This window comes from Linderina pennispora (genome assembly GCF_002104995.1).
Source record: "Linderina pennispora strain ATCC 12442 chromosome Unknown DL89scaffold_1, whole genome shotgun sequence".
Taxonomy (NCBI): Eukaryota; Fungi; Kickxellomycota; class Kickxellomycetes; order Kickxellales; family Kickxellaceae; genus Linderina; species Linderina pennispora.
This window is the reverse complement of record NW_024468249.1, coordinates 2,661,570-2,684,157: the sequence shown is the minus strand read 5'-3', so window position 1 is coordinate 2,684,157 and position 22,588 is coordinate 2,661,570. Positions and strand designations below refer to the sequence as shown.

At 52.9% G+C, this 22,588-nt stretch overlaps 12 protein-coding genes across 12 annotated transcripts; 8 read left to right on the top strand and 4 right to left on the bottom strand.

Annotated features, from left to right (window-relative positions):
• Window positions 1-461: 461 nt before the first annotated feature.
• On the top strand, window positions 462-1,882 carry DL89DRAFT_281109 (uncharacterized protein; the record flags this gene model as incomplete). The annotated part of the gene is made up of 4 exons (XM_040889625.1): window positions 462-617; window positions 647-971; window positions 1,065-1,634; window positions 1,694-1,882. 4 exons carry the CDS (start codon window positions 462-464, stop codon window positions 1,699-1,701), a joined length of 1,059 nt encoding a protein of 352 aa, XP_040747987.1. The 3' UTR covers window positions 1,702-1,882.
• A 109-nt stretch (window positions 1,883-1,991) lies between these two features.
• On the top strand, window positions 1,992-5,084 carry DL89DRAFT_264578 (uncharacterized protein). The gene has a single exon (XM_040886304.1). It carries the CDS (start codon window positions 2,049-2,051, stop codon window positions 4,911-4,913), a length of 2,865 nt encoding a protein of 954 aa, XP_040747986.1. The 5' UTR covers window positions 1,992-2,048; the 3' UTR covers window positions 4,914-5,084.
• Window positions 5,085-5,316: 232 nt separating this feature from the next.
• On the top strand, window positions 5,317-7,015 carry DL89DRAFT_22740 (DUF1688-domain-containing protein). The gene has a single exon (XM_040884851.1). It carries the CDS (start codon window positions 5,559-5,561, stop codon window positions 6,912-6,914), a length of 1,356 nt encoding a protein of 451 aa, XP_040747985.1. The 5' UTR covers window positions 5,317-5,558; the 3' UTR covers window positions 6,915-7,015.
• DL89DRAFT_22766 (oxidoreductase) lies at window positions 7,015-8,246 on the top strand. Its single transcript, XM_040884862.1, has one exon. It carries the CDS (start codon window positions 7,116-7,118, stop codon window positions 8,118-8,120), a length of 1,005 nt encoding a protein of 334 aa, XP_040747984.1. The 5' UTR covers window positions 7,015-7,115; the 3' UTR covers window positions 8,121-8,246.
• DL89DRAFT_22712 (Ribokinase-like protein) lies at window positions 8,148-10,057 on the bottom strand. The gene is made up of 4 exons (XM_040884841.1): window positions 9,571-10,057; window positions 9,382-9,480; window positions 9,163-9,297; window positions 8,148-8,957 (listed from the first exon to the last, which is right to left on the bottom strand). The coding sequence occupies exons 1-4, from the start codon at window positions 9,638-9,640 to the stop codon at window positions 8,176-8,178; spliced, it is 1,086 nt and encodes a 361-aa protein (XP_040747983.1). The 5' UTR covers window positions 9,641-10,057; the 3' UTR covers window positions 8,148-8,175.
• On the bottom strand, window positions 9,646-10,604 carry DL89DRAFT_264576 (uncharacterized protein). Its single transcript, XM_040886303.1, has one exon. It carries the CDS (start codon window positions 10,454-10,456, stop codon window positions 9,974-9,976), a length of 483 nt encoding a protein of 160 aa, XP_040747982.1. The 5' UTR covers window positions 10,457-10,604; the 3' UTR covers window positions 9,646-9,973.
• An 80-nt stretch (window positions 10,605-10,684) lies between these two features.
• DL89DRAFT_290251 (uncharacterized protein) lies at window positions 10,685-11,329 on the bottom strand (the record flags this gene model as incomplete). Its single annotated transcript, XM_040890065.1, has 1 exon — window positions 10,685-11,329. The coding sequence occupies one exon, from the start codon at window positions 11,327-11,329 to the stop codon at window positions 10,685-10,687; it is 645 nt and encodes a 214-aa protein (XP_040747981.1).
• A 338-nt stretch (window positions 11,330-11,667) lies between these two features.
• On the top strand, window positions 11,668-14,843 carry DL89DRAFT_281104 (SPX-domain-containing protein). Its single transcript, XM_040889624.1, has 2 exons — window positions 11,668-11,894; window positions 12,040-14,843. Exons 1-2 carry the CDS (start codon window positions 11,833-11,835, stop codon window positions 14,531-14,533), a joined length of 2,556 nt encoding a protein of 851 aa, XP_040747980.1. The 5' UTR covers window positions 11,668-11,832; the 3' UTR covers window positions 14,534-14,843.
• A 1,674-nt stretch (window positions 14,844-16,517) lies between these two features.
• Window positions 16,518-17,035, bottom strand: DL89DRAFT_264567 (uncharacterized protein). The gene has a single exon (XM_040886302.1). It carries the CDS (start codon window positions 16,858-16,860, stop codon window positions 16,684-16,686), a length of 177 nt encoding a protein of 58 aa, XP_040747979.1. The 5' UTR covers window positions 16,861-17,035; the 3' UTR covers window positions 16,518-16,683.
• Window positions 17,036-17,365: 330 nt separating this feature from the next.
• DL89DRAFT_264566 (uncharacterized protein) lies at window positions 17,366-19,606 on the top strand. The gene has a single exon (XM_040886301.1). The coding sequence runs from the start codon at window positions 17,477-17,479 to the stop codon at window positions 19,118-19,120; it is 1,644 nt and encodes a 547-aa protein (XP_040747978.1). The 5' UTR covers window positions 17,366-17,476; the 3' UTR covers window positions 19,121-19,606.
• Window positions 19,086-19,758, top strand: DL89DRAFT_264565 (uncharacterized protein). The gene has a single exon (XM_040886300.1). The coding sequence runs from the start codon at window positions 19,523-19,525 to the stop codon at window positions 19,703-19,705; it is 183 nt and encodes a 60-aa protein (XP_040747977.1). The 5' UTR covers window positions 19,086-19,522; the 3' UTR covers window positions 19,706-19,758.
• Window positions 19,759-21,810: 2,052 nt separating this feature from the next.
• DL89DRAFT_277255 (P-loop containing nucleoside triphosphate hydrolase protein) lies at window positions 21,811-22,532 on the top strand (the record flags this gene model as incomplete). The annotated part of the gene is made up of 1 exon (XM_040889434.1): window positions 21,811-22,532. The coding sequence occupies exon 1, from the start codon at window positions 21,933-21,935 to the stop codon at window positions 22,530-22,532; it is 600 nt and encodes a 199-aa protein (XP_040747976.1). The 5' UTR covers window positions 21,811-21,932.
• Between the last annotated feature and the right edge of the window lie 56 nt (window positions 22,533-22,588).

Sequence of the window (22,588 nt, the reverse complement as noted above, 5' to 3'; positions counted from 1 at the left end):
GCATGTAAATAGGAATAGGCATTTCTTCACTAGCTATTTACAATATCATAAACACCTATCGTATTTCCACTAGTCAGCTTTTGATTTAAAATATTCGCCAAAAAGTTGCCTTAGTTTCAATGATGATAGTCGCTGATAAGGTGCATTCTTGTATCCATGGTAAAGACAGCCACAAATTATTTGCGTATTTTCTAATTTAGAGTACCCAAACATTCATGGTCAATAGAGAAATGGACTGAATATATGGAAAGCACTGAAAAGCTGTTGGGAGCAGTTCACCAGACCTCTGAATATCGAGTAGGCCGTACAAACGTATATTGTCACATGTATACCCAGATAGCACTGCTCATACATAACGGTATGCTTATTTGTGGATCTTAATGTCACATAGATAGGGAAATTACCTTCAGTTTTACCTTAATTATTAACCCTATCCCTATCTCTTTGAATGCTATTCCAAAATGAACTTGCACAGTTTGCATCTGAGCAGCTTGGCTGGAGATGCCATTTTAAAGCGCACCGTTGTGCTAGTGCTTAAGGAATTACTACACGAAGTGTTGGATATGGCCGAATGGCAAAAGGCAGTACAGTTGGCGACTATGTCGGACGTGGCATCAGTATGCGAGTTCGCAGTTAAACCGCACAGCTATTGCCCAGTACTTTGGGTTCAACAAGGAAAACTGGCGCTCAGTTTCAATACTGCGGTTCGTTAGGGGATTATATTGACGATACAGAGCTGACAGGCGATGCTGCTGGTGTTCTGGCTGCACTTTTTAACGACGACATGCCAGGAATAGCTGAGATCCGCTATCCGTCGACATACGGATCGGATGCAATTATATTGGATCCTTTGTTTGATAGGGTTGCTACACATCTCCTGCCTAAGCTCCAATTCCTACGGATCGAGGAGCCGTTCCCTGAAAAGCCTGGCAGCGCCTTTTCTGAGAGTCTAACCAAACTTTGGTGCAATGGTATGTCAGTTGAAATTATTGGCTGGCTCCCGCGGGTAGACAATGGTCAACTCTGCACTATGCCACTCACCACATCCTGGTACATCACTTGAGATTGGGCTGTCCAGAGTTCGTCTGAAGCTATCTCGCTTCCTAACCTCAGCAAGCTCTCGATTTATCACGACATTGGCGGAGAACCTCCGTGTTCACTCTATACTGACAGTCTTCAAGTGCTATTCCCGAGGCTCCAGTCGCTGCAAACGCTAGGTGCCACGAATATATATTCTGACTTTTTAACCTCACGCACTCTCGCCTACCCCTTGGCGGATGTCAACCTCAGTGAGAATCCTAAACATATCGACAGCATCGATATCTCCTTGCTACTCACTCCGAGAACAGTTGCGCCTGGGCTCAGCAACTATCCCGGCAGGGCCGAGCGCAAGGTGGACAAGCTCCTTTCCAAAGCACTGGCATCCCAAGCCCAAGCAGTTGAGGCAAAATTCAAGCTCTTCGAATATCGCTTTCCTGTCTTGAATGGCATTGGGTGGACATGTCTGAGGCAATCCAGCATCGACATGCTGAGAATCCGTGTTGGTATTGCTGTATCGTTCATACCGGCATTGCCCAGACTCTGGTTCTTGGGTGTCAGGCAGAGCAAAGCCGACCCAGCTGATAGAGACGAAAGTATGTTCCCAGAGATGCACTCAATAGCCTTGCAGCACCTCTGCATCTATCATTCACAGGATACTGACATGGTGGGGCTGATGGCAATGGTTTGCTTGTATATTCTCTGCTTGCCCTCGCACAAAAAGGTCTGGTTCCTAAACATGCAGTTGCTGCGGTGGAGAAGTGGAGCGCTACTCTAGGTAGAACAATTTCTGTAAAGCACTTTGTTCTCCTTTGAACATTTAGCAATAAATGCCTTGTTTCCCTGGCTCTTCGCGCCGAGAAGGCAAATCTCCATAACTCCCCTTGAAGAAACAAACAAGGTTGCATTGTCAAAAATCCGGCCATTTTCTGGTGACGACAGCCAAACTGCAACACTAACTGCGGTGCATTATCTTTTGCTCTTCTTACAGCTTCATTTCCTACTTGAAAATGACTTTGGTCGATTGGTTCACGTATTTTTTGCATCCTGAGCAAATTCAGCAAGATTTCGGTGCAAGCCAGTGGCCTACAGAGGCAGAGCGGCGAACAGCAGCCCAGGAGCTGCTGAAGGGCCTGTTCGGCACCAACAACTTTCGCGACTACATTCTCAATTCATACCCGACATTACGCGATGCACACGGCCAGCAGCCAATGCAATATGCTGGGCCCACGCCACCATCGACGCCAATGTCACCAACCATGGGATCTGGTGCCGGCACAGGCGATATAGCACATATGGCGCGGATTGGACAGTGCAGCCGGTTTGCAGTGTCACCCGAAACAGGGCTACCAAGTGATACATTGCATAGTGTGCTTAAAGCGAACGGCCTACCGCCGCTAAGCGCTAAGCAGGACCGGCTGCTGAGCGTGGCAAAGGACTTGACCTTGCTTGTAAAGTTTAACGTTGAAGAGATTGAGCGGACGGTGCACGCGACTCTGCGGTTTGTCTACTACATGTACCTTATTGAGTCCTGCAAAGGCAAGGGCGGGTTTGCGGAGTGCGAGTTTCAGTTCAGGCGGTGGTGGGTTCGGTCAGCGTACCGCGAGGAGGACATTGGGCTGACGCTGGATGTGCCGAAGGGCGAAGCAATGTCACTAAACTGTAACAAAATCATGGAACACGCCGAGTCCCTGGATGCGTCTGGCACGGTGCTCAAATTCTGCGTATACTACGATATCGCACGCGTGCTGCTGGCCCAGAGCGAGTATCAGCAGGCGCTAAGCATGTTCCAGCAGTGCCAGGCAATTGATCCACAGCGGTGCAAGCCCGAAAAGTTTGGGCTATCTGGCTACAACACACGGCCCAGCGTAGACGAGTATGTGGATGCGTGCAAGGAAATTGCGTTCAACAGCGATGCCGACACTGATATGGCTGAAGACATCCAACAGACGCGCTCGGACAAGATCGCGTCATTGGTTGACAGTGGCGATTATCAGCCAGCTGTGGTGGAGTGTATGCTTGATATCCTGGAAAAGGGCGGGTCCAGTGATGGTTTCGCGTGGCTGCTTGATATACATCCAAAGATCATCAGCTTCTGCGCAAAGCAGACTACTGCGGCGACTGAATCGATACATAGCGCTCTGGTTGATGCGGCGGGTGCCTGGCTGCAGCAGCAGCAGCTGGCTGACGAGGATCGAGTCAGATGCTTGGATCAGGCTAGGGTGATTGCATCTTTCCTGACTGGCCACGGCTCTGTATATGCGCCAGTGGCAGCTACAGATATGCAGCTCGATGCAGAAAGCTGGCGTTCTAAGCAGGCTACGATCCCCGAGAGCCAAATGCTGGCCCATGAGTTGGTTAGCGCACAGGTCACAACCACGCAGCTGGCACTGTTGCGACTGTCGTGCGGGTACCTGGCTGGCCTGCGGCTGTTGGAAAAGGAGCAGTACAAGGAGGCGCAGGTGTGGTTCTCGCGCGCACTTGCGGAAATATCAGAATTCGTGCCGGCGACGCCGCAGGCGACCAACCCAATCATGGCGGCGGCTCTGGAGAAGGAGGAGGCGCTAAAGGCTTCGCTGGTAGCACAGGTATCTGTCCACGCAAAGCTAGCCGCGCTATTCTACCAGCTCGAGCAGGGCACGGACATTGCAGATGTAGCTGACGATATCGGCAGCATTATCGAGGACCAGGTGCCGATTCGATTCGAGTTCCTTGAAGGTCTGTCGCTGATCTGCTTGCGGCAAGGCAACAACAACGTGTTTACCAACCTGGTAGGCGCCATTGCCGCGAGTCCGAAGCTGTACCAGCAGCTGCCCGAGATCCACATCGCACTACTGCAGATAGCGTCGCTTTTGGTTTTGGTGCGCGATCTGCTGTTGACGACTGGCGTCGAAGTCGACAGGGCCATCGGCGAGCCCAACTACCGCTTTGACAGAGATGCGATTCCAAAGGAGCAGCTGGAGCAAGTGCGCGGGTCAGTGGCAGAAATCGCAAAGCTGCTGATGAAGATTCCGGTTGGATCTCGGTCGACAGAGTCGACAACGTTGCACACAGAGCTCGGCAGCATACCGCAGGTCGGAGCGGGCATGGAGAACGAAATCGAGCGGTTCTGCCGCATGTGGGGCGACCCCGTGTACCTGACTCTATTTGCTGCGCTGCTCAGTGAAATGTTGCAGACGGGCGAGCCGGTCAGCGGTCCGCTAGGGCTGTGCGATCTGATGGCGCTCATTACGCACCAGGACCCGAGTGATGCCGGCCCAGGCAAGCCGGTGGTCGGTGAGTTTGTCAACGGAAAGAACGACCATGGCCGCAAGAATGCAAAGCACCTGCGTGACATTGCGCTGATTGTGTTCCGGTACACGGTGCAGCTGGTGCCCAAGAGCCCTGCCATCTGGCTGTTCTTCTCTGCAGTTGCCTACAGCGCGCAAGGCTCAAAGTCCAAGCTCAACGAGCACCTGATGCCGCTGTTCATCGAGTTCCTGTCTCTACACACAGATGTGTTCTCGCCCGAGCTGCTCGATGGCTGCATCTCGTCTGAGTGGTTCCAGAAGCTGCTGCCTGCCATGATCCGGTCGCTAACGGACCTGGGTATGCGCGGTGCTGCGACAGTACTGCATCAGTACAGCACCGACATCAACTACGAGGTGGCAATGCCCCTGCTAGTGCAGGCGTTCGAGAGGAAGGAAATAGATCAGCAGATAACTCAGTTCTTCTGGGATTCCAGCATGGTTGAGTACGGCCAGTATCTGGGGAGATTGCCATCGAGCGCCGTCCATATCGAGTTCTCGGCGCCAGACTGCGAGCTCGCCAGCAGCAGGCCATTATTCCTGTCCGAGTTCTTTGGCTGGCTCTCGGGCGTACTAAGCCTCAAGTAGTAGCTGCTCTATTGCAAGCTCTGTCACCTGGCATAGTGCACATGCATAGCTCACTTGTCCTTTATCGCCTGCATGGATGCCGCCTCGCTTGATGGCGGACGGCACGTTTTGATAGGTATCCTTGTATGATTCCCGAACACGCAGTTTCGCAAATAAATGCATTTTCCACCGAGCTGTAATAAGAGAGGCAGGTAGCGCGAGGCCGTGCGGCTTGGCAACTCGGAAATTACAGCAGACGGAGGGTCTAGGTGCCATGTCGCCTGCGCAGCGGAAGTGGGCCGTGGGAGCCAGGACGTGCAGATTGCACAGGTGCAGACGGGTCGTGGAGTAGATCATGGTGTATCACGTGCCGCGCCCGTGCATCAGAAGCGCATGTGTAGCGTGTTTGTTTACGAGCGTGTGCCCTATGAATAGTAACCAGAAGAGAGCCACTACGTATCCCCGTGCCCGCCGCTGCTCTTTCCGTGCATGCACTACGCAGGAACACCGAGTCATGCCCTGGTTTCTGCCAGACGTGGGGGTGTTTCGGGTTATAAAAGACGAGCAGGGCAGCCCCTAGGGGTTTGAGCCGTCAGCATTCATTTCTCTTCAGCTGTCGCATATATTCTACTCTTTCAGCACCCCCAATCACCGATTCTACCCACTATGGCTGCTTCAGGATCCAACATCCTCACCTACCTCAAGTCGCTGGCGGCCGTGCGCGAGCGATCGCAGAAGGTGTACCAGCACGCCGAGCACAGCAATCTCCGCCACTTCTCGTTCGATGCCAGCAAGATCGAGTCGGTCGCCGACTACGTCATCTCCCTGATTGAGCGCGATCACGGCAGCATTGCCAAGGTGCCGACGCACGGCCGCTGGCGCTCCTACGTGGTTAAGGCCGACGCCGAGTCCCCACGCGATCTGGTTGCCGAGCATGTGGATGCATGGAAGGCCCAGGGCACCAGTGAGTCAGAGTGCACGCGTCGGATCATCGACCTGTTTGTCGTGTCGGTTCTGATCGACGCTGGCGCTGGCAGCAGGTGGAAGTACAAGGACGCACTGGGTACTTTCGAGCGCACCGAGGGGCTGGGCTTGGCTGCATTGCGGATGTTCGAGAAGGGCGTATTCTCAAGCTCCAAGGAGAACCCGTACCAGGCAGATGCCGTTGCATTGCAGAAGCTTACCGACAAGGATCTGCTGGACGGATTCCAGGTCTCAGACTCGAACCCACTATTGGCCGGCGAGAACCGCGCGCAGCTGTTGCGCAGCCTCGGAGATGCGTTGCAGCTGAGTCCGCAGTACTTTGCCAGTGCCGACAGCCAGGATCTGGCTCGGCCCGGATGCATGCTTGACTATCTGGTCAGGAACGCCGATGCTGGCAGTGCTGTATCGGTCGAGAAGATCTGGGAGGTCATCATCGTCGGCTTCGATCCGGTATGGCCCAAGTCGCGCACACAGTTCAACGGCGTGTCGCTGGGCGACGTGTGGCTGTGCGACACCCTAGTGCCCGTGTACGAGGACGACATTGGGAATGTTTTGGCTAAAGGCAAAGTCGAGTCGCTCGACTGCCTGGTAGCCTTCCACAAGCTGTCGCAGTGGCTGACATGGTCGCTGCTTGAGGTCGTTACCCGGCTCGGCAACCTGGCTGTCACAGATACAGAGCTGCTAACCGGCCTGCCCGAGTACCGCAACGGCGGGGTCTTTGTCGACATGGGCGTTCTGACGCTCAACCAGGACGACGTCGATCGCGGGCTGCGCAATGCCAAGGGCGGCATCCCCCAGTTCGAAGGCAGCGACTACGTCATCGTCGAGTGGCGCGCAATGACGGTGGTGCTGCTCGACAAGGTCGCCGAGATTATCAAGGACAAGTCGGGGCTCACAGGCAGCAACGTGCCCACGATGTTCCTGGGCCGGGTGCTGGAGGGCGGTACGTGGAAGGCGGGCCGGGAGAAGGCTGCTGAGCTGCGCCCGGCGACCAAGGAGCCGCCCATCAACATCATATCTGACGGCACGCTTTTCTGAAACTGTAAACACTAGCACTTGCAGCATGTCTATGTCTCAATATGCACCACCCGTCCAAGCCGACGGCTCAGGAGATTCTTTGATCGCGGGGATCCGCGTCATGCGGTTGAAAAATGGCCAGCAGGGAATCTGTTCCTGGCCTGCCTGCGCTTCTTTTGTTTTCACTATCCGCTCCTTTTCTAAAATATTTCGAGCTTGTGAATGATGGACGATTGGAAAGTAGCGCTTATCACTATTGGCAGCATTCTGGGCGGGGTCCTGGTGTCAGGGATTATCTCTGAGCTGTACCTGCGCGTCAATGCGGCGAAATTCAACGTCAAGGGCAAGCACTGCTACGTGACGGGCGGCAGCCAGGGCCTGGGCAAGTCCATTGCCGAGGATCTTGCGCGGCAGGGGGCACATGTCACGATTGTCGCACGCCGCGAGGCGGTGCTGAAGGAGGCGCTGGAGGAAATCAAAAAGCACGCTGGCGACAAGGACCAGAAGTTTGCCTATGTGTGCGCCGACGTAGCCAGCAAGGATGACGTGGAGCGCGCGGTGGGGGAGGCGGTGAAGAAGCAGGGCAAAGAGATCGAGTATGCGTTTCTGTCGGCAGGTGTGTCGAACCCCGGGTTCTTTGTCGAGCAGAGCGCCGACGTGCTGGAGCAGACGATGAAGGTGAACTACTTTGGCACTCTGTTCAGCGCCCATGCGATTGCGCGTCGCATGGTCAAGGAGAAGATTGCCGGTGGGCACATAGTCATGGTGAGCTCGACGCTGGGCATGTTTGGGCTTATTGGGTACGCTGGATACTGCGGGTCCAAGTTTGCTGTGCGCGGGCTGGCGGAGGCGCTGCGCGTCGAGCTGCAGATGCACAAGATCAACGTGCACTGCTACTTCCCGGGCACCATCTTCACGCCTGGGTACGAGACCGAGAACCTGACCAAGCCCAAGATCACAAAGGACATTGAGGGCGCCGACGATGGCCTGACGCCCGAGCAGTGCGCCAGAGGCATGTTCAAGGGGCTGAGACGCGGCGAGTGCGCGATCACCACCGACCCGATCTCGCTGCTGTTCCGCTGCAACACGCGTGGTGCGATGCCCACCAACAACTATGTCATCGACACGGTTGTGGCTGCCATCGGCTGGGTTGCGTTCCCGCCCTGGCGCTGGTATGTCGACTACATGGTCAAGTCGTTTCGCCACGAGAAACCAAAGGTCGAGTAGCAGCGACTCGCCAGTACGCTAGCCTTTTTGTTTATTTCAAGCATAAATGCAGAGTCTACATGATCTCCCTGACGGTCATCTTGCCGCGGATGCGCTCCATGACCTTGCGGTCAAAGACACAGTTGGGCATGGGCACCAGGCACGACGCTGATGCAGCCGCCAGTCCCGCTGCAAACGCCTCGACCATGACCTTGTCGTCCAGCATGTGGTTCATCATCACCGCGCTGCACGTGTCGCCGGCGCCCAGCGGGTTCAGCACCAGGTGGCCCTGCGGCGCCTGATCCGAGCCCAAAAAGTACTCTCTGTCTTTGAGCAGATCCGGGATGCTGAACGCATGCGCCCTGTTGTCCTGCACATTGGCCAGATACGCGGTGAATGGCCCGTCAGTGACGGCGACTGCGCCAATAGAATACCGCTGGCCGAGCTCCATTGCGACCTTTGCCAGATCGACATCCTTGGGCGTCTTGTCCTGGTATGCGGGCTCGAGCGCCGACAGGATGTTCAGCACCTCGCCAGAGTTCACCTTGAGGATATCGATGCATTTGGACTCGAGCACCGGATGTATATCTTTGACGGCATCGACAAACACCAGCGTCTTTTCTGTGCGCGCCTGGATGATGCGAGACACTGTGGTTGATTGGAGGCCCGGCGGAAATGTGCCGCATAGCGCCAGAGCCCTGGGCGGGTTCTCCGACTGCAGAATCTGCGTGGCCACCTGCTCGTACTCTTCCTCGGCGTGCTCGTCAATCAGCCCCGACACGCCGACCATTTCCGTCATATCGCCTGTGGACATGTCCAGGCACGTTGTGCAGGTGCGGGTCGGCAGCGACGTCCTGACTACGTGATTATCAGAATAAAATCAATCGATGGCGAAAATGCTAGCAGGGGCTTCCCCGGGTGGCTGGCACATGATGCATGGCTTCTGGTTGTAGAGCCGCTAGATGGTGCGAGATAGCCGGATGCTGAACAATGGAGGGCAATATTATGCCACCCCGCATTGTGCTTGCAGACCGGTCTCGCACTGGCATTGGGAGAACCTTACCTGTGATGTAGTCGAAGCCCTGCTCGTCCTCCATGGCCTCGATTTGCGTGCCTGTGGGCCCGCCCAGGATCTGTAGCAAGGTGACGCGATCCGCGCTCTTGTAGTACTGCTTTGTCGCCACCGCAAAGTTCTGGCCTACGCAGAGTACACGGGTAAGGTTTTTTTTTCAGTGCGAACGGCCCAATTCCTCGCTGGAGAGCCAGGGGGTTTATGACTTACCCTTGCCGCCGAGCGAGTTGGTCTGCATCGAGGCCCGGTTCACATCGCCCAGAGTGATCTTGTCGAACAGCACAGTGAGCTGGTACGCAGCGTTCGGAGCTACACGACGAGATGGATATACGAGGGTGCTGCTGAGAATACGAGGGCTTCTAGGAAAGAGTGCGTGTGGTGCTTTTCAGCCCTCCTTACCGAGACACAGAATGTCATTGCTGCGATGGGTGTCTGCGGAATTCATAGCGACGGCTTTCGAGGCAGGCATGAAGTTCAATATTGAGAGTAGGAGTGGGATATTAATAGAGAAGGGAGTGGATGGATGTCTGGAGTTTGGGGAGGAGTCGAGGAGAATGGCTCAGCGAAGCAATGCGGGATGGTAAACCGCTTTATACACCCGAGTTGGCTAAAAAAATTTGCTGCCTGCTCGGGAGCGTCATGTGTTGCACAGAAATAGAACACGTATCGGGTGAGAAGAGGTTATTGTGTTGCGTTGTCACTTTGCATTGGCCTATGTCTCCTAAACACCAGTTGTTCTTGGAAGCGAAAATGAAAACACGTCAGGTGGAGGTTATATGAACACCGGTAAAAATAGACCTGACTAATCGTGAAACTGCGGGACATCGGGATTCTCAATCGCGTGCACCTCTCGCTCAAACGCCGCCCTCTCCAAGCACTCCTCGGCGGCAAACTTCTTCCCCACCAGCTTTTGTGCGCTGGCAGTCCATTCAAAGTACGTGGCACGCACCAGACTGGCCCTCTTGACGTTGTATTTCTCTAGGAACTCGCTGCGCCGCCACTGCAGTGCCGCGGCAGGGTCCTCGTACTCGATGGCCGTGGAGATGTACCGCTCGGGGTGCAGCTCGCCGTCAGTCGGGATGTGCACGGACGCTGGCAGCGGCTTGCCTGTCTTGGGGTCGCGGTGGCCGACGCCGTGGCCAATGTAGCCCGGGCTGGTGAAGTCGGAGATCAGCTTGTAGCCGTTGGCCTCAGATGTGCCGTTCTCGAGATCAACGTCAGAGACAGCCTTGCAGCCGGTGCCGACGCCGGTACCTCGAAGCACAATTTCCTTCGGGACAGTCATATTGTGGAAAAACAGCTTATGCAATATAATGTTTCTGGAAGGGGAATGGAGGCGAAGGGAGGGGGAATTGCTAGTGTGGGCCAAAACATGGGCTGGCATTTCGAGATATTTAACCCACGCAGCCCCCTTTCCCTTCTACCCCGCACATCGGCACAGATGATCTCACCCTCCAGCGTCCTCCAGAGACTCTGGCTGTAAAAATAGCAAAGAGGGGTGGAGTTCTAGAATCTAATTCTTCAGCGCTCCTTCAAACAAGAATATATCCTCGCTCTGCCACATCTCGTCCTGATCGGCGGGCTTAATATCGTGGAAGCGGAAGCGATTTCCCCACAGCGCCATGAACTTGGCCTCGTCCTCGAACCTGCGCGACTCGTACGTCATAAGAACCTTGGTCTGTGGGCCTGCCAGCTTCCCCAGCGTGTTCGCCAGTGGCTCGTGGATATCGGTCACCCAGATGCCGTCGGACACCAGAATATAGTCGGGATGCGTAGCAATACCGGCGGGGGCAGTCCAGTCGATGCACTGGACAGATGTATTTGCTGCAGCGTTGTTCAGATCCACATTGTGCTGCAGCAGCGGAAGCAATTCCTGTTTGTCGGACAGGATCACCTTAGCTGTGGGTTCGATCAGGGCCACCGACAGACCGACCACGCCGGTGCCAGAGCCGAGCTCCAGAACCGTCTTGCCGGAGAGGTCCAGGCTGCCCAGCTTGACCTGCTTTTCAATGTATTTGGAGAGGACAAAGGCAGCATCCCACACGGTGGCTCCGACACCGAGCTTCAACTGGCCAGTCGGATCCTGCAAGATCTTAATCGCAGATGCACCTCCACATGCAAGGCCATATTCGCTCTCGATGCACTTTGCTGTATCCATTTCTCGTTGGTGCTGCTGGTGCTACTGGAACTGGGCTTTTGGGTATTAAAACGTGGAATTGGGTGGTGGTGCAGGATAGGCCACAAGCGAAATGCTCGCCATTTCTGACTCGGCGACAGAGGTCTAGGGAAATGGGAGCTGCCGGCACTTGGGCGTGAATGCCTCTATTTTTGTTCAAAAACCGTTCTCATGACCAGCGAAAGAACATGTGCGCATACGTGGTGCTTGTGACTGGTATCTCGTAGCAACCACCGCCCCCGTCCCCTACCATCGTGCACATGCGCTGCTTTCAATGGCCCACACAGGCCCTGTTGGAAAAACGTATATCCTTTTTATAGCGCGATTATCAGGAGACTGCCAGCCTATAGACTGAGTGAACAGATGCGGTAAAGGTGGTGGGGCTCTGCCAGCTTTTTTTTCCTTTCTTTCTTCGAACGAGCCATTCTGGACTCAACAGGTTTCTCAGCTCCGCTATTTTCTGTTCTCACTTTCAGTGCTTGTAAATGAAGTTTTCGAGCGCATTGCAATTCAATGCTGTGCCCGACTGGGCGCAGTACTACATAGAGTAAGTACTTTGTTCAATGCTAGCACCAGTAGAGGACGCAGGCATTCGTTCTCCACCCGTGGGGGGGGGGGAAGGCTGTAGCAGTACTCTCCCCACCATACCGCTGGTATCCACGGTAGGCTACCGCTAACTGACTGCCCTGTAGTTATTCGGGCTTGAAGAAGAATCTGTACATCATCGAGCGCGACATCATCGCCAAGCGCGGACAGACACAGTCGCCGCGCACCGACGAGAGCCGGACGCTGCTAGGTCCCCAGAACCAAGCATATGCAGCCTTTGTGCCATTGCTTGACAGCGAGCTGAGCAAGATCGAGAGCTTTTATCGGCGCAAGGAGGGCGAGCTACTGGGCAAGGCCAGCGAGATCGAATCGGAGCTAGGGCAGCTGAGGCTGTCGGTGCCATTCGAGCGCCAGCGGTCAGGCAGCTTCTTCCGCAAGCTGTCGGCTGTGGATATGGAAGATCCAGAGTCAGCGACTGGAGCATTGCTGCTCCGAGGCAGACACACGACGCAGCCGCAGCTGATCGACAGTGAAGGCGGATCGTCGTTGCGCGCACAGGCCAATGCGGCAGTATCGTCGCTGTCCGATACGCAGGAGGCGATCGACCTGGATTCGACGATTCCTGAGAACGTGACCAACGCCTACATTCCGGTCGACCACGACGACGACACGCGGACGCCTAGCTTTGCCAATGGCGAAGGCAGCAATCTGGTGACTGCTGCAGAGCAGCAGCGGGCCAGCGTCGGGCACCGGCGCACGGTCAGTCTGAGCGGCGTCGACGGCGTTCGGCGCGAGATCCGTAACCAGTCGCGCAATCTATTTATTCTGCTGCACGACTTGCGCTCGTACGCGCAGCTCAACTACACTGGGTTCAGCAAGATCACGAAAAAGTACGACAAGATCACCCATTCGGATCTGCGCTCCACGTACCTGGAGGACACGGTGCGCAAAGCATACCCGTTCACGACCCAAGCGCAGGCTGCACTGCGCGACCACATGGAGCAGCTGGCGTTTGTGTTTGGCGTGGCCTCGGACTTTTCGTCGATTGACCAGGCGCTGAAGGAGCTGAAGAAGTGCCTGCGCGAGGAGGTCGTGTGGGAGCGCAACACGGTGTGGCGCGACATGATTGCCAACGAGCGCATGGTCAATGCCGTCGGTGTTCAGTCACCCGAGCTCGACCACACGGGTGACATCACTTCGACGCCGCTGAAGCCACGCGGCATGACCAACACCAATAAGCAGCTCCTGCGCATTGCCTTCTGCACAGCGGTGTTTGCCATTGTGTGGGCCATCCCGATGTTTGACGGCCGGGAGCAGCAGCGGTGCTGGGCCATGCTGATATACGTGTCGCTGCTGTGGGCCACCGAGGCCCTGCCGCTGCACGTTACTGCGCTGCTGGTGCCGTTCCTAACCGTGATGCTCGGCGTCATGCGGTCGCCAGCCAAGTCGCACCACCACCTGGACGCAGGCGAGGCATCCAAGGCGGTGTTCTCGGCCATGTTCTCGTCGGTCATCATGCTGCTGCTGGGCGGGTTCTCGCTGGCAGCCGCGCTGAGCAAGCACGATATTGCGCGCATCATTGCGTCGTGGATCCTGTCCAAGGCCGGCACTAGCCCAAAGCTGGTGCTGCTGGCCAACATGTTTGTTGCCACATTTGCCAGCATGTGGATCAGCAATGTCGCAGCGCCCGTCCTGTGCTTCTCCCTGATCAAGCCCATTCTGCGCACGCTGCCCAACGGCAGCACCTTTGCTCCGTGTCTGATCATTGGCATTGCGCTGGCATCGAATGTGGGCGGTATGGCCTCACCTATTGCATCACCGCAGAATATCATCGCGCTCAACACCATGAAGCCGTCACCGTCGTGGCTCCAATGGTTTACCGTATCGATTCCTGTCTGTATTCTGTGCAATCTGGCCATCTGGGTGCTGCTGCTGGCCGTCTACCGTCCGCACCACACCACGCCGTCGATCCGCCAGACGCGGTTCACGCCCGAGAAGCTGAACAAGCGCCAGATCTACGTGTGCATCGTCTCGATCGGCACCATCGTACTGTGGTGCATGCAATCGAGTCTCTCGGGTATCTTTGGCGATATGGGCATCATTGCAATTCTGCCGCTGGTGCTCCTGTTTGCCTTCCCCAAGGTGCTGAGCAAGGAGGACTTTAACAACTTCCTGTGGACCGTTGTGATCCTGGCCATGGGCGGCATTGCGCTGGGCCGTGCTGTTGATTCGAGCGGCCTGCTGCACGAGCTGGCCAGCCACATCGAGCTGCTGGTCGATGGCTTCCCGGTCTTCACCGTGCTGTGCGTGTTCTGCGGGCTGATCCTCGTGTGCTGCACGTTCATCTCGCACACGGTCGGTGCCCTGATCATCCTTCCGATTGTCGCCGAGGTCGGCGCCAGGCTGCCTGAGCCCCACAGCCGTCTGCTGGTCATGGGTGCTGCGCTGATGGCCTCGGGCGCTATGGGGCTGCCGGTGTCTGGGTTCCCGAACATGAACGCCATTATGCTGGAGGATACCCTGGGCAACCCGTATCTGACCACTATGGACTTTTTCAAGGCTGGTATTCCATCCAGTGTTCTGGCCTACTTTATCATTATTTCGGTTGGATATGCGTGCATGTCGCTGCTTGGATTTTAGGAAATATATTGATTTGGTATAGTCTTTGATTGCAAGACGCGTCAGAAGACTCGCCGAGCTGTTCTGGCGCCGAACCGACGGCAGCAAACTCCGGCGATTCCGAGAGGCAGATAGCCGACGACCAGGCTCCTAACATGCAGCCTACTAGCGCCTCAGCACGAGACGAAGGCTCTGATGAGGATCTGTAGAGATAGCGGAATTTAGTCACCTCTCGAGTCACTCCTGTTGACATTCGAGGTCTGGAGTCCCCCTGGTCCACCATAGACAAGGCCGAAACGCATACGTACAAAGGCCCAGACAGACGACCAGCCTTCCTTCTTCCCCTCAGTCACTTTTTGAGAAAGTATGGTTCCATACTAGAAATACTCTGCTCATGATGCGAGCTCGGCTGCTAGTCAGCATGGGTTGACACGTCGATAAGAGCATCGCGGTGAACTGGCCATTTGAACGTGTCGGATGGTTGTTGGTGCAATGTCGATCATGGACATCTCCCACCTTGGTGGCCTGCTCAGCGCAGACGCTTCAGTGCTGGTTCGCTGCTGCTGGCAGCAGAATCGCCTGCTGCTGCACGCCTCTTGCGCGGGTTCTTTGTTTCAGGGGTGGCATCAAAAGCATCGGCAGCAATGGCCGTAGAACGACGGAACCGTTCAGGAATACTGCCTGAACCACAGAGTGACTGGAAAATGAGTCTGAAGTTTAGAACTGCTGCGAGATTGCGGTTCAAGAGCCGAGACGAATAGGCTCGCCTGTATTGTGCCATGGCCCGCTTACATGACTCGCTTGTACAGCGGAGAAGGCCATGGCACTTCACAACTGGGCTCTTCGATCGTTGGCAGGGGCGTGGGTTGGGAACATGCCGGAATGTCTGCAGCGACTTTTCGCAGCAGAACGGGCACATCGACGATGTCCGGAATTCGTTGATCAGATAGACTTCAAAGCCATGGTGCTTGAACTTGTCATGCCATCCCTTGCCACGAATCGGCGCATGGTGTCGGGCCATTGGCGCACTCCAATTGCCCATGATTAGCACTGGATCTGGACGGAACTTGCCCCGGAGTTTTGCGGCAAGCCTGTGGTCTGCACGGGCCTGGTTCATGAATGAATCAAGGCGCAGCTTGCGGTGAAGCGGGTACACCTTGGGACTGGTACTGACACCCGGATGGGCCTTCCAGCGCCTCTGGTGCTGCTTGTTTGACTTAGTTGGCTGCTGCTCTAGTAACATTCGCGCTGTCATCGTGTTGGCATAAAATGGTGCTAGGATACACCGCACAGATGCACGGGCAGCAACGTAGGCATGGAATTTTGCTGGGCTAAGGGTCCGGCAGCAGTGCTTGGAAAGCTCTGCCTCTGCTCTGCGGACAGCATCTTCTGGGACTTGATCCTTTGTAGCCCGACGAATCCTGTCATAGTGGCGCAGCTTGAGCTCCTTATTGCGCTGCTGTCGTGTGTAGTGGTAGAGCATTTTTTCACCCTCTTTCCCATTGCTGCTATTTTCGTGCATCATGTATAGCAAATCGCCCCGACCTGGATCGATGAATACACAGCGGCCTTTCAGATTCTGCAGCTCTGGCTGTGGGGTCTGGTGGATATAGCGACAGTCAGCTATAGCATTGCCTCCCACAGCATCGCCTCCTACAGTATCAGCATCTACTGCACCATCAGCCTTGGATATCTTGTCTTGCAACAAAATGCATATCGTTACACCATCTGCTGTTGCCATTCCGTGGAATTTTCTATCACCATGTGCCTTAAATGGCTTTGATGTTAGATCTGCGACCTGGCCCCACCCATCCTAAATTTCTGCTGCTTGGTAAATACTCGCCTGTCTTGCTCAGTTTGCATACCTGCATCTTTTACTGGACAACTAACTAGCACACGTCCTCTATCCACCTCACCTCTATCACTTTCGGAAATGGCTAAGGTATGGATCGCTAGATACCTATATGTATTGCATCCAATAAAGGGATGGTTGCAAAGCCGACTGGAATGATAGCTGACGGAGAGAAAGAACTGCAGATCCCACTGTATAGCTCAGTCATCTCCATTTCTAAGTATATGAAGCTATAGCACTTGAGCTGAGGTATCAACTCTAGCGAACAGTGTTGCTTTGTGTTGAGTTCAGCTAAATGTCCCATATAAGAAGACTCAAATTATATGTAGCCCAACCAGTGCACATCATTAATAGAACCAAGCTCTTGTGTCTGAAAAGCTACAGCTCTCTCCCTGGCAATAAAAAGTGCTGCTGCCTGCCTGCCTCCTCTCTTTCTTGGACCAAAATACAGTGCAGAAGAGTATGTCTGGTTGTCTTTGTCCTCCGCTCTGTGCATGATATCCGCACCATAGATGCACCTGGCTGCTTTTTTACTACAAAAAGCACGTACAAAAGACGCTGCAAATAGTTCACAGTTGAAATCAGGGAATGGGGACACACATTCCGTGCCATCAAGACAGAGACAAGCGTTCATGTATACTTCCTACCCAGTGCACTCGCTTGCAGCAAGGAGAATGCCAGAAAAACAAGACTCAATCCTGCCGAGTAGGGTTTTGCTTTTCTCCAAGACGTAGCTTACCTGGTCACCTGTTCTCTTGTGTCCTCCCTGCTCATGTTCCAACAGTCGGCCAGAATGTCATTGGCTTGCCGGATGGCCCTGGCTTTAATGTCTATTAAAAAACCACCAGGTGACCACATAATCGGATACGCTTTTCTGGACACTTGCAGCTCCCTCACAGCGAGGAACCGTGTCATTACAAAAGGGTTGTCAAAAACAACACTGTGACTACTTCAAAAAGGGGGTATAAGCACCATGGATGAGCACCGCCCACCCTGTCACTGTTCCTCATTACCTTTTCTACTCCTAACCACTTTATACTTTTGAGTATCTACCAGTGCTCCTCAAACGAATCTTCCACAATCTATCTATTTATCTATCATTTGTATTCATCATGTACCTTTCTATTTTGGACTCGCATTTGCCTAGGATCCTCCCCATGGATGCCACTAAAGTCACTACAGAGTCTATCGGTCCTATATCGACAATTACGGACTATAAGAATATTGAACGCTTCGTCAAAACTTATCCACACCGCGCAAAGGACCTCCCGGATCTTGCCTTCTCAGTCCTGCTGATGGAGTGCTTTGTTGAGTGTGCCTGTGTGGATGACGGTTGTCCACGAAGCCATGAACGCCGCTGGGTTACCAACATCGAGTTTATTATTTTCCATGGCAAGCTCCACTTGATCAAGGAATTCAGACTGATAGCCGAATCAGTCTACTGGAAACCATTGGGGCTCAGCGTAGAACTGAAGCGGCTGGCGCGTCATATCGGCAGGTCGCTACCGAATGTGAATCGCATTTTATTCCTTGGAGTCGGGCTACTCGAATTGGGCAGTGGTGACAAGTTCGTTGGCAATAGGGATCCTAAAGATACCAAAAGGTGGATCTACATACTATTCCCGCGGGTTAGTGACGTCAGATATTTTACTAAATCTGTGTGGGGACCATCACCAGGCTACATAACAGCACCTACTGACACGAATCCGCTATATAATCTGACGTTTTCAGCGTATTTTAGCCAGCTGGAGCATGTTCAGCTGCACATTCCCGTCTCTCTGGACTTGAGCCAGTTTTGTGTGAACCTCACGTCGCTTTCTATCAACCTCGAATATGTTCGCTGCCACAAGAAACTGCCAGCGATACCAGTCCGTCGCCTGAAGGTTCTACATATCTGGCAGATTGATGACATAGTTCCTTGGGACATATTTGAATTGAGCGGCCGTGAGTTGTTGTTCGATACGCTGGACGAGCTCACTCTTGAATTTATCGTGCCGATTACAAACCAAGTGCCATTTCCTGGAGTTTCGTTTGACATCCGTTTCCCGGTACTCAGCGTCCTACGCGTCTACAATTCGACATTTGTATACGGTGATATTTTTACGCATTTCCTTGACAGCGCGCTCAGTGAGCTAAGAATCATGGACGATCAGTGGGAGTTTGTTGATATTGACTGGCGAATTCTGAACAGCATACAGCGTCTGACAGTTCAGCATCCTACCGGTGAGACAGCTCGGGCCTGGTACGCATCTGTAATCATTCAATCCCTGTTCGATCAGCCATCCAGCATGACGGAAGCCTATCTCATAGGACATGTGCCCTACATGTTGCCAGTCAATATTGCGTGGCATAACCTGGCCAAGCTCCAGCTGTTTGTGACACATGCTGACAAGGATGGAATCGCCAACATGGTGGCACAGCTCCCAGTTCTTGAAGAGCTCGCGATTGAATGCGAATCAATGTATCTCAATGACGTTGGCTCGTCGATATATCCTGACCAACGGGGCACAGCTGAAGGTCTTGCCATAGTCGTTGATGAAGAAGATGACTCGCCTATCAGTGATACACTCAAGTGCTTCAAGGTACAGACACAGCGAGAATTCGATATATATGGTTTCTGTGATCTGGTTTGCCGCTTCCCTGCTGTCAGTGTTGCAGTAGTCATAAGCTATTATGTCGAAAGTGTTGAGAATATGCTCAATTGGCATTACCAAGGAGGGCGACAGATCAGTATTCAGCCATATCCTGAGCAATGACACCGTAGCTTTCTTGTCATTTCATATCTATTAGCATCAGTATCTCAGCTATATGCAACAATCAGAAAACGCCCCATACCCACATGTGGAAGTTGCGAGATTACAGCCTCGAGTAACCGTTGTTATGCGGTTCATTTTGTTTTGGATAGTGGCTATCTGAATCAACTAAGCCACATGTAGAGCATAGGCAGATTTTTTGACCGGAGATTGGCACCCGACGCTCACAAGCTCGAATAAATGTCTGGTTGACCAGTTCGAACAGAACAATAAGCACTAAAAACGGTGGTTATATGCAACTGATTTTAAACGAGACAATACTCTGCCCACCAAGCAGCTGGGGTAGGCGTTCGTCTGTACTGTGATGCACTCCAAAATGCTGTATAAGGGAAACTTCAACAGAAAATGGCAGTACCTTGCTCGGAAGATTTATGCACTTTGTGCATTAAAATATCCGAACACTCGATCTGGGCGGATACTCGTGGAGAGGACATCTATGGCTGCGAGCAGCATTTAAAAGTTATAGCAGATGACTTTTCTCACTATCCAACTACGTTAGAATTTGCAAACGTATTCGTATTCCGATGAATGGATAGTGTTAACCTAGGGGGCGAGTGGTTATCAAATATATGGAAAAATACCTTCTCAAAAAGCGACTAAGAGGAAGAAGGAAGGCTGGTCGTCTGTCTGGGCCTTTGTACCTATGCATTTCGGCCTTGTCCATGGTGGCGCAGGGGGGCTCCGGACCTCGAATGTCAACAGATAGTTCAATTCATAAAAGCACTCACTGGTTCATTAGCAAACTCTCTATTTGGCATTCTCTTCCGCTAGTTAGGAAGCTGTGCTACATGAGCAAAATAGAGGCGCTACTTGCCAGTGCTAATAGTATTGCAAGGGTTTCACTTTCCATTTGGCAGTTACTATTGCATGAGGCGCAGGAATGGAATCAAAACAGTGAAAGTGAATCATTTGTAGCATTAGCACAGCGCCCCAGAAAGATATAGGGCACAGGCATCTCTTTTGGTTGAGGTTTGCGCTCTAGCTTCATCTTTTACTATTCTCACACTCAGCTCCCCTTAACTTCTCCTGCACTTTAAGTCGAACATTAAAATACATAGCATGGCTTCTCTATGTTCAAACAAGCTGGCGCCGAGGCCAGGAGCGAGTGGAACGGCTGAGGTGAATAGCTATTCGCTTCAAGCTATTCAGACCATGCCGCCGGGAGATGAAACAACAGGAATCGAATGGAATGGTGTTAGCTAGGCTACCGAAATAATTCTTTTTCATGAAAAGCTCGAGCCAGGGGCATGATACATGCCTATCAAAGCTCCTTCTCAAATGGTTCGTAGTCTGGTACATCTTAGTACTGGTTCGATGTTTAATAAATTGAGGTTATCTTGCCGCAGCTGTCTCTGTAGGGACCAGCACAGAAACCGAAAATGCTAGCATCTGTTGGTGTAGCTGGATGTAGCTGTAAAAATTATGCTAGGTACCTAGATCTAGCTTGAGTGATGGGAGAATTCTACAATACGCTCAGGCTACCGGCTGATGTCAAGTGGATGTCGCTAAGACAATTGAGACCAACGGCAACAGCGGCAGACATTAATTCTTCGAAAGAACTTCTAAGGGCGCTGTCAGCATTCAAGTTCCTTGTAGCAGCGACACTTTGAAAAGTATAACTATATCTTCACGGCGTTCCAAAAGATCGGGTCCAGTAGATGACAGCACAAATGGTCGTCAGTAGCATCGCCTGCTGCATGCATTATAGCGTTTCCAAACACATGTGTTTTTGTGCCTTCAGCTAATGGCGGATATGCCTCTGCAGCACATGGTCTCCAGGGCATCACAGCACCTTCCTACCCATCGACTTACCTGGTCTTTGGATCGGGTGTGGCTCTGATAAATATGCCAAGACCACCAGTACTGCTATCAAAAGATTTTTCAGGCTGTCTAACGAAACTAGATATTCCAGAGTCTAGCAGCATTATTTTAGAATGGTGAGGTGTTGTTCTGGTATTAGTATCTGTATTATAGGGTATGGTCTAAGGTAAACATTTTTAAGTATCTCAGTCAATTCATTTGTCGATACTGCTTGATTCGGCCACAGGGTTCATCAAATTTCCAAGCAGGCTTGTATGCAATTTGGATGGGTAATTCCAAGAAATGTGTGTGTATATCCAGCAGAGTCGACTGATATCTAGCTAACCAAAAAGTTCTGCTTTGTGTTGCCAGTAGTGGGCATGGCGATCGACAGATGCGGGTTATTGACGTCAATTTGGTATAGGGAGAATGCAAGCGCAATGATAAGATATGAGCTGAGTACCATAGCACCTTTGAGACAAACAAAATGCTCATATTGGTGCTAGCCCTCAACTACCTAATCATGAATGGCTGCTCAAACTGGCTCAAAGTCACGGAAGAGTGTGGTGCAGCCAAAAAAAAAAGAGGGAAAAGCAGTGGCGGATCTGAATAGTGTTGTTGAGAATTAGAATGAACTGAGGTGAGAATAGGAACCCGTCATGTGTACCTGGTCTTACGTATGGTGGTATTGGAGTGCATTGATGCCCTGGGGCCAGCAGCACTTTGCACTTTTCCTATATTCATGTTATTGTTGTTTGGTAACCTAACTAAAAGTCCAGTTAGAGTTGTTTGATGTGGCTATCACGTGGATCTGCCAGGCGCCCAATGATGTGCCAGATATGGGGGTGACTTGAGCGATGGCTGCTTGGTGGAGGTTTTCGCTGGTTTCACTTTTCCTTTCCATCGAGTGCATTTAGACATTTTTCTTCCTCTTTTTTTGCATTCCACGAGAGCAATGTACACGCTTGTTTCCGGGGCATACAAGTATCTGACGCGGCAGGATGAATACACAATACTAATGCTTGGTCTCGATGGGTCGGGCAAAACAACGCTGCTGGAGCGTATCAAGCACATGTACATCGGTCTACCACTCATGGACGCGGACAAAATCAAGCCGACAGTGGGCGTGAACATCGGCAAAGTGCATGTAAAACGGACGCTGTTGAAGTTCATGGACTTGGGCGGTGCACGGGAGCTGCAGGGGATCTGGGAGTCGTACTACGGTGACGGCCACGCATTACTGTTTGTTATCGATTCAGTAGATGAGGAACGCCTGGGAGAGGCCAAGCAGACGCTGCTGCGGTTAATGAAGGACCGGGAACTGGAGGGTATTCCTATGCTGGTACTAGCAAACAAGCAGGATACGCAGGACGCTGGGTCACTGGTGCATGTTAAAGAAGTTGTTAATACGCTGGCCGACTGCATGGATGCACGGGATGTGAGGGTCATGGATGCTTCGGGCAAGGAGGGCCATGGAGTGAAGGCGGCCATTGACTGGCTATATAGTAGGATCATCGAGAACCGCCAGCGGAAACCGCCTGTCACCAATATATAATTTTGAAGTATATAAATGTCACCATAGTTTGGCACTTGCCAATGTTGGGGCTACGT